At 45.0% G+C, this 9,635-nt stretch overlaps 1 protein-coding gene across 1 annotated transcript in view; it reads right to left on the bottom strand.

Annotated features, from left to right (window-relative positions):
• Nucleotides 1–434: 434 nt before the first annotated feature.
• The window catches only part of LOC137094971 (rho GTPase-activating protein 35-like), a 118,111-nt gene continuing 108,910 nt past the window's right edge, over nucleotides 435–9,635 (bottom strand). Inside the window, exons 6-7 of the mRNA XM_067461046.1 lie at nucleotides 5,105–5,210; nucleotides 435–3,080 (exon numbers count right to left, since the gene is read on the bottom strand). Coding sequence (XP_067317147.1) covers nucleotides 2,720–3,080; nucleotides 5,105–5,210 — 467 coding nt within the window. The 3' untranslated portion in view covers nucleotides 435–2,719. The remainder of the gene's footprint in view (nucleotides 3,081–5,104; nucleotides 5,211–9,635) is intronic.

The following is a 9,635-nucleotide window of genomic DNA, read 5'->3' as shown; positions in this document are numbered from 1 at the left end:
CTCCAGTTGAAACTCAGCAGGTGCGGACTTCCTCACCTCCTCTCCCTCTCATACACTCATTCTCTCTCTTTCACACACACATACACACAAGGCAGTTGACTAGGTCCTGCTGCTATACAGCCCATAGGCCATTTTCATGGTGTCTCCATGGGAAATATTGTAGTGGTTCACTTCTAGCTCTTCCTCAAGAGGTAAGGAAAGAAGCCGGCTCAATACGAGCAGAACAGGCGAGGAAAAGAGGGGGAAGACCACAGAGTTAAGGGGTGACAGGAGCACACAGTGGCTTCATGTGTAGGGCAAAGGGAAAAGACAAGTGCACTGTGCATGGGAGCACCAAAGAGTTGAGCCAGGGCACACGCTTCTTTGCACATGCATGCAAACACATCAACAGACTGGGAGGAGGGAGCTGCGAAATGGCACAGGAGGATTTAAAGAAGGCCTACGCATTATATTTATTAACACCTTGACCGTTTCCTGTAGTTCTGGCAAGGTAAATAATCATTGCCATTGAGATTTGGCCCCGAGGCCTCTTTCTACAAAGCTGCTATTGATTTTAGCCCATTTGAGACCCTCCTATGTGGTTTCTCCCCAAGCCTTCATGACCTGAGCAGCCCAATGTGAAACTCAACTGAGGGGTCTTCTTCACTGGTGCCCATTTTCAGGATTAGGGCCAAAATGGTCAGAAACATCAGATGAAGTTGGGGGAGGTTCACAGGTTGTGCGCCTTTGTGCGTGCCTTTTGAACAAGCATATCTACTTGGGTCTCCAAGATAGCAATTGACTTTGGAAGACCTTCATGCCCTAAGCAGCCCAATGTGAAACTCAACTGAGGGGTCTTCTTCACTGGTGCCCATTTTCAGGATTAGGGCCAAAATGGTCAGAAACATCAGATTATGTTGGGGGGGGGGGTGTTCACAGGTTGTGCACCTTTGTGCGTGCCTTTTGAACAAGCATATTTACTTGGGTCTCCAAGATAGCAATTGACTTTGGAAGACCTTCATGCCCTGAGCAGCCCAATGTGAAACTCAATTGAGGGGTCTTCTTCACTGGTGTCAATTTTCAGGATTAGGGCCAACATGGTCAGAAACATCAAATGATGTTGGGAAGGGGGGGGGGGTGTTCATAGGTTGTGCACCTTTGTGCATGCCTTCTGAACAAGCATATCTATCTGGGTCTCCAAGATAGCAATTTACTTTGGAAAACCTTCATGCTCTGAGCAGCCCAATGTGAAACTCAACTGAGGGGTCTTCTTGACTGGTGCCCATTTTCAGGATTAGAGCCAAAATGGTCAGAAGCATCAGATGATGTTGGGGGGAGGTTCACAGGTTGTGCGTCTTTGTGTGTGCCTTTTGAACAAGCATATCTATCTGGGTCTCCAAAATAGCAATTGACTTTGGAAGACCAGTGACCAGATTCCAAGGGGCCTTCAAAACAATACTACAGATGTAGTTCTTCTGACGTCATCTCCTCCAACAAAGGCCAAGGGAGGAGAAGCTACAGAAGTCACACTTTCCACAATTTAATTCCAGCACACTTTAAAATACTGGGGATATTTTTGAAAAAGCAGAAGTTATAACCACCCATGCCTGTTCTCTCTCTCTCTCTTTCTCTCTCTCATACACACACACACACCAATAGTATTTTTCCAACACAGCGTGCCCAAGGAATGAAACCTCAGGTCAGACAACGAAACGTGGACTTGGTTTGCAAAACTCACACACGCATTTGCCTCTTTTCTTTCTCCTCTCTTAAGTGCTAACACAAATATTCTGCGCGGAGGGGGGGAGGAGGAGGAGGAAGGGTAACAAGAGATATGTTGCTGTTTGTCCAATGAAGACAGCAGAACCTACCAGACCAAACCTGGACTGCCCTACAACCCGCCACCCACCCGCCGCCGCCGCCAAGGGAAATCTGCCATGCACAAATTCTCTGAACAAGTAAAAAGGAGCCAAAGTCCCACACAACTTTGCCAGGTTAAAAACAGCCCAACCAGCAAGCAAAGGCGGGGAACGCCTCGTTTCTCTTCATGTCAAGGAGAGGGGGGCTCTTCCTTCCCACTTGGATTGGCCATTATTGAAGAGTCAAGACAAAGTTTCACTCCAGCCTTGCCGACATTTAAAAAGCGTTCCGTTCAGAAGCATTGGTCCAAGTCCTTCTGAGCCAAGAGGCTGGGGTGCTGCAAGTGGAAATCATGGTCCCCGCAAGATGGGTGAGATGCCCGGTGCTGCAGGACAGGCCTCCATTACAGCTTATGGAATGTGTTGTTGGGGAGAAGCTCCAAATCCTGTTACGCCTTAGCAGCGCCCCTCTGTTCACATGCGAGCCAAAGAGGAGACAGGAAAGGAGAGATTCCCAAAGATGCACCTAAAAGCCAACAGACTACGCTCCCCTCCTCTGAACTTGGCAATGTTCCCACAAGTTCTACTTGGGTCGAAGAAAGAGCCGGTGCGGAAGGGGAGAGGCCGGCATCCTCTCTGCTCAGGAGAAGGTCCTGCGCTGGCCCGTGTTCCGGCAGGCCCTTCTGCGCCAGGCACTGAGGCGGAACCAAGGCTTCACGCGTGTCCAATGCGCCAACTTGCCAGTGCTCTATTCCGCAGCGCAAGTCTGCCACAGAGTGGAGTGGGGAAAGAGCGTGCCAAGTGATGCCGGGGCGGAGTTTCCAGTCTCTGTTCGGCACGTCAGAACAGCAGTGGACCTCGATTTCCTCTCGCGCCCGAGTTCACAGTGTATGCTGCTCAGCTTGAAGCTGGGGAGGGAGAAGGGGCTGGAGAGGGGACTGTGGTGAGGGGGGAGGCGTCTGTGGAGGGGAGGGCTGGGCCATCACAGGGGTGGAGGAGAGGAAAGGCGTGCTGGCGGGAAGGGCCGAGGGGGAACTGGGCATGGCACCGGGGGGCTCTATGATGGGCCGATTGTAGAAAAAGAAGGGGCACTGGTGGATGAAGAGTTCGATGATTGTCTGATAAATGCGGGTGGCAGTGAGCGCATCCATGGTGCTGAAGTCGGGCCTCATCAAGGTGGGCCAGAAGCAAATGGAGAGGTTCTCGCTCGTCATCAGGTTGGTTCTGTTGTGTTGGCTGACTCTGCAATAATAATAATAATAAATCATAATAAAACTTTATTTGTACCCCACCAACATCATCCCGAAGGGAATTGGCACAACTAACAAAGCACTCAAGGTGCCACACATAAAATAGAATTACATATCATTAAAATAATACACAATTTAACTGAATACAAACATTGGACAGTGTCAATGGATAATAATAATAATTTCTTTTTTGTTTTGGTCGTGTCAGGAGCAACTTGAGAAACTGCAAATCGCTTCTGGTGTGAGAGAATTGGCTGTCTGCAAGGACGTTACCCAGGGGACGCCCAGATGTTTTGATGTTTTATCATCCTTGTGGGAGGCTTCTCTCATGATGAGCTGGAGCTGATAGAGGCAGCTCATCCATGCTCTCCCCAGATTCGAACCTTCGACCTGTCGGTCTTCAATGGTTGACATCGTCACATGACCATAGTACATAACTCCAGGTCAAGGTAAAGTAAAGGTAAAAGTTTCCCTGACATTAGGTCTAGTCATGCATGACTCTGAGACTCTGGTGCTCATCTCCATTACTAAGCCAAAGAGCCGGCGCTGGACATAGACACCTCCAAGGTAATGTGGCCAGCATGACTGCATGGAGCGCTGTTATCTTCCCACCAAGGCAGTACCTATTGATCTACTCACATTTGCATGTTTTCACACTGCTAGGTTGGCAGAAGCTGGAAGCTCACCCCATTCCATTTCATCTGTTTTATATGTTTTTAACTATTTATGTGCTCTAATTGTTTTACAATTTAATGTGGCTTGTTTACTTTGTATATGATGCGGCACTGATTTTTTGCTGTAGTTTGTAAAGCCGCTCTGGGTCCCCTTTGGTGTGAGAAGGGAGGGGTATAAATAAAGTAAATAAATAATAAATAAAAGAGCAGGAAGGAGATTATTTGGACTCTTCTTCTTCTAAAAGCATTTAAAGAGTGGACCAGGTTGTTACTCCAGGTTCATGCACAGAGATTAGCATAGATCTGCAAAAACATATTCTTTATATGCTCAAATTGTTTTACAATTTAATGTGGTTTGTTTACATTTTGTATGATGTCGTATTGAATTTTTGCCATAGTTTGTAAAGCCACTGAGTCCCCTTGGTGTGAGAAGGGCGGAGTATAAATAAAGTAAATAAATAATAATAAATAAAAGAGCAGGAAAGTAATTATTTGGACTTCTCCCCTTCTAAAAGCATTTAAAGAGTGGACCATGGTTGTTACTCCAGGTTAATGCATACAGATTAGCATAGATTTATTTATTTATCTATTTATGACATTTATATGCCATCCTTCTCACCCTGAAGGGGACTCAGAGCAGCTTACAAGATATATATACATACAATATATTATATCATTAGCATAATACAATATTATTATATATTACTATATTGTACTATACCATTATATTGTAATATTATTAGTAATATTACATGTAATATAAAATAGATCTGCAAAAAAAGACAAGTGAACTTAACAAGAAGAGTGGAAAAACCCTCTTCAGCTGCCTTTTTTCTCTGAACAAGAAGGTTGTTTATAGCGATGCCAAGAACACACCTTCCGAGTGTCGTGGGGCTGTTACCATCTCCATTAGAGGCTGTGAGAACCGAACCCAAAGGGCTGCTGGTTGTTCTGGACTCATTAACTGGGAATGTAAGAGCACAGCCTTGCAAATATGACCTCTGCCAAGCAGCAAATGCCCTCTGGACGTGGCTAATGAAAGTGGGGAGACAGCGGGCCGAACACAACCTCCGCTAGAGCGCCGCTGCCAATTTCTGGAGGAGCAGGATTTACCCAACTTAATGAGACCCCTGATAAATGCAGGCTGGCTTAATTGGGAGAGATGTCAGGGAAGAGATTCACTCCAGGCAGGCTCCGCTGCCCCATTGTGGCTGTGAAATGACCCAGCCTTGGCAAGGCTCCACTCCGTGCTTGTTAAGGAGGCAGCGGCTAAAACTAAGGTGACATGCCCACCTCCCCCATTTGCATCTCAGGCTGTCGCGGAAAGGCGTAGGGCACGTACTTGTTCAAATGGGAGATAACGTATTTGAAGACCTCGTAGTTCTCCTTGGGAAATTTTTTCAGCACCTCTTTAAGCGCATGCAGCTTCTGCTCCCTGTCGTTGATCTCTGTTGAAAAGGGAAAGGAACACAACTTATTGATGGTGAAAAAAAGAAATGGAAGGGTTCTCTTTTACAACCGCCACGACAAAAATCCCACAAGACCCTTCCCAACACACCTGAGAATTCTCTTCGGGTAAGAGAACCATCTCCCAACACAGCGAACAACGTCGACCACTTGTTAAACACTGACGGTTTAATGAGGAACAATCACAGCTAATTTGCTGGTGCTTAAAATTATTCTCTGTCACTAACATGACAGGTGACAGACTGACTGCATTCGGTACACAGAGTGCGTTCTGCAGCAGTTATTTTGCAATCCTCAAATATTATAATTTTTCCTCACATTTTTTTTAAGCCCTCAGAATTGGAAACTGTTAAGTGGTTGAAATATAAAGAAACTGAGGTTCCTGTAACCTACCCTCATTTTCTACAGCCAGGCCTACTAAAACATGAAAGTGTGTGTATAGATCACTCATGGGCAAACTTTTAAACTCAGGGGCTGTATGGCGGGCCAGAGTAGGGTGGGTTGGTGGGTGGGCTGGGAGGGAAGGAAGGGAGGGAGGAAAGAGAGAAGGAGAAGGAAGGAAGGAAGGAAGGAAGGAAGGAAGGAAGGAAGGAAGGAAGGAAGGAAGGACAAAAGGGAGGGGGGTGGGAGGAAGGGAGGAAAGAGAGAAGGAGAAGGAAGAAAGAAGGAAGGAAGGAAGGAAGGAAGGAAGGAAGGAAGGAAGGAAGGAAGGAAGGAAGGAAGGAAGGAAGGAAGGAAGGAAGGAAAGGCCGAACAGACGAAAGGGTGGAAAGGAAGGATGGAATGAGAAAGAGGGAGGTAAGGAAGGAAATGAAGGAGGGAAGTCAGAAGGAAAGACAAAAAGGAAGGAAGGAAGCAAGGAAGGAAGGAAGGAAGGGAGGATGAAAGGGTGGAAGGATGGAATGAGAAAGAGGTAAGGAAGGAAGTAAAGGAGGGAAGTCAGAAGGGAAGAGAGAAGGAAGGAAAGACAAAAAGGAAGGGAGGGAGGGAGGGCGAAAAGGTGGAAGGGAAGGATGGAATGAGAAAGAGGTAAGGAAGGAAGTGAAGGAGAGAAGCCAGAAGGAAAGAGAGAAGGAAGGAAAGACAAAAAGGAAGGGTGAAAGGGAGGGAGGGAGGACGAAAGGGTGGAAGGGAAGGATGGAATGAGAAAGAGGTAAGGAAGGAAGTGAAGGAGGGACGTCGGAAGGAAAGAGAGAAGGAAGGAAAGACAAAAGGGAAGGGAGGGAGGGAGGATGAAAGGGTGGAAGGGAAGGATGGAATGAGAAAGAGGGAGGTAAGGAAGTGAAGGAGGGAAAGAGGGAGGTAAGGAAGTGAAGGAGGGAAGTCGGAAGGAAAGAGAGAAGGAAGGAAGGATAGGATGGTGAGAGAGGAGGGTCTCAGGCCTAGGTTTGCCCATATCTGGTATAGATCTATAGACCATGTCACACAGACATTGGCACTTAACAGGAGAGCTGTGAGGAATTGGAGGGGTGGGAGGGAGGGGGGTTAAGCGATTTGCTTGACCACTTTGTTCATTTATTTCAAAGTGTGTTGAAAAATTGAACATGTTTTCAAAAAGTACAAAATAGGATAGGAACTTCAGCTTTTATCATTTGAAATGTAGTCAAAGGGACACCTAATAAAACCTTAATTTTACAGCACTACTAACACTGCTTACTAAAGACACCAATTAAATGATCAAACAGATGCTGTTGTGACAGTCCTGAAGCTTCAGTCTACATGAATTCTGCTTTTTGGTGAGTGTTGTACATTTCTCCCTCAATATAAATATTGCATACTGTGAATCCAGACCTACAGTGCTGTTGCTTTTGGTGTGAGAACTGTACCCGTTTCCCTCTTTAAGACAGCTCAGTTCCATACCTGGAACTCCATTCTATGTCCCCAATCCCAAAACCTTTGGATCTCAGCGTTTCCTCGGCTGTGAACCTACTAACAAGGGTCAGGACAATTCAGGATACGGATTTTACAGTATGAAACAAAAAATCCCCAAAACTCAAAATCTTTTCTCATAGTCTCGAGCTTTTGGGTCCAACACATTCATGCTTATGCAAGACTACTTTTGCTCTGATATGCAAGTATTATTCAAAACGGCTTCGTTCTGCCAGCAGAATTTATCATATGATAATGAAAGTATGCCAGCTCGTCTTCGACCGGCATGGAATAATCAGGCGGCAGCATATGGATGGTTCTCTTTTGTATTTGTCCAATGTGTGCCTTGTTCAGTCCCCAGGAGTTCATGCATGAGGAGTTCCCTGACAATTGGTCCCTTCACCCTGATCTGTTGCTTTCCCATTCCACCATATTTAATGGAATCCAAACCATATAGCTTGAGGCTGTTGCCTCACTTTGCCTCATGATATACCTACTTCTGCTAGGAAAAAAAAGCTCACTCCAAGTGTATACGCTTTCATACTATGCCAATATTGGGTATTTTTTGTTTTTGAGCTTTATTTTAACTGTTTTGTATTGATTATTTGTTATTGCCTTTGTTTATTGATGTACTGTGGGCTTGGCCTCATGTAAGCCGCACCGAGTCACTTGGGGATATGGTAGCGGGGTACAAATAAATTATTATTATTATTATTATTATTATTATTATTATTATTATATGAAGCTGGAGTCATTTGATTTTTTTAATCATCCAGATTGGTTGAAAAAGAGATGAATATGCAGAAGATGCTGCTTCAGCCGTTCCCTAAAAGAATCCTCCACCTTGTGCGATGCGGAGCAGAACAAACTGCATCTGTATGCTTGCCCACAATGTCCTGCCTCATGTACAGAGGAAGAATTGTTACAGACAATGAATCATAGAATCATAGAGTTGGAAGAGACCTCATGGGCCATCCAGTCCAACCCCATTCTGCCAAGAAGCAGGAATATTGCATTCAAAGCACCCCCGACAGATGGTCATCCAGCCTCTGCTTAAAAGCCTCCAAAGAAGGAGCCTCCACCACACTCCAGGGCAGAGAGTTCCACTGCTGAACGGCTCTCACAGTTAGGAAGTTCTTCCTCATGTTCAGATGGAATCTCCTTTCTTGTAGTTTGAAGCCATTGTTCCATTGCGTCCTGGTCTCCAGGGAAGCAGGAAACAAGCTTGCTACCTCCTCCCTGTGACTTTTGTCAGTGTATGATTTATGTATGATGTATGTTTAAATGCAATTTTATGTGATAGGATTGTGATTGTAATAGACTGTAATAGAATTGTATTGCCAGGATGTATGTTTACACAAAAGAGCTGTGAGAATGTGACCCTGAGTTTCTTGCTGTGTGAAGAATTAGGGAGTGTCAGAGATAACTCCTTCCCAGCTACAGTTTGTCTTTAGTGCCTATCTCTTTCATTTTGTGTTCTTCGCGTCTGCTCGCTGATGGTATATATTGGATTTATGAACTGCTCAAGTAAAGCTGAAACCTGCTTTTTACTGGTGACTCCAGAGCCCATTATTCAGTGCTTCTGTGATTCTTCTGCTAGCCCTAACAAGTGGTTATGGGCCCTGCAACTGATCAGGCTTGTTAATCTGGATCAGTTTACCTGCAGAGTTGCTGACCAGTTTGGAGACTGTATTTGAAGCTGTGTGCTTTGGACTTGAGACTGGGGCCTGTCACACCGAGAGTTTATACATAGCTATCATATCTCCTCTCAGCCTTCTCTTCTTCAGGCTAAACATGCCCAGCTCCTTAAGCCGCTCCTCATAGGGCTTGTTCTCCAGACCCCTGATCATTTTAGTTGCCGTCTTCTGGACACATTCCAGCTTGTCAATCTCTCTCTTCAATTGTGGTGTCCAGAATTGGACATGCGGTTGCTGTTGCTCGTTTCCGGTCAAAAAATATTTTGCCGCTTGTGCTCCTTCTATTTTTATCAGTTTTATACTTATTTATTCAATGCTTTTGATACAAAATAAATAAGCAATCCCCACATACAACTGAGTTTTTTCCCATGCTGTTATATTTGCCAGCTCTAGATGGCACCATAGCAAGACTCACACTGGTTTCCTAGTGTTTTTTGAAAAAGAAAATAGCTGTCACAGGGGCTGAAAAACCAGCTCTTTTGAGTTCTGGGGTCTGTTTGCTTGCTTAATTGTAAGCCTAGGGGCAACATGAGTGTGCAACAGTCAAGAGCAGTCTTCACTGACAGAATTCACAGACAGGTCTATGAGATTCAGCCTCACTCACACTTAGGGTAATTTTATGAATTCTCTACCCAGAAGCATATTGAATTAACACAGAGAGCTGAAGCCATTTTGCTCTATCACCTGCAACTCTTGTTCTTTATTCTTGATGGTAGTCCATCAAGATAAAGACTATTCTCTTTTTAAAAAAAATTTTTTTTTTACCAATTGGAAAAACTAGAATTATAAAAAATATCTGTATAGACAAAATTGTCATGGCAAAACATTCTGCTGGTTGTT

This window comes from Anolis sagrei, chromosome X (genome assembly GCF_037176765.1).
Source record: "Anolis sagrei isolate rAnoSag1 chromosome X, rAnoSag1.mat, whole genome shotgun sequence".
Taxonomy (NCBI): Eukaryota; Metazoa; Chordata; class Lepidosauria; order Squamata; family Dactyloidae; genus Anolis; species Anolis sagrei.
This window is presented reverse-complemented; position numbering and strand designations above follow the sequence as displayed.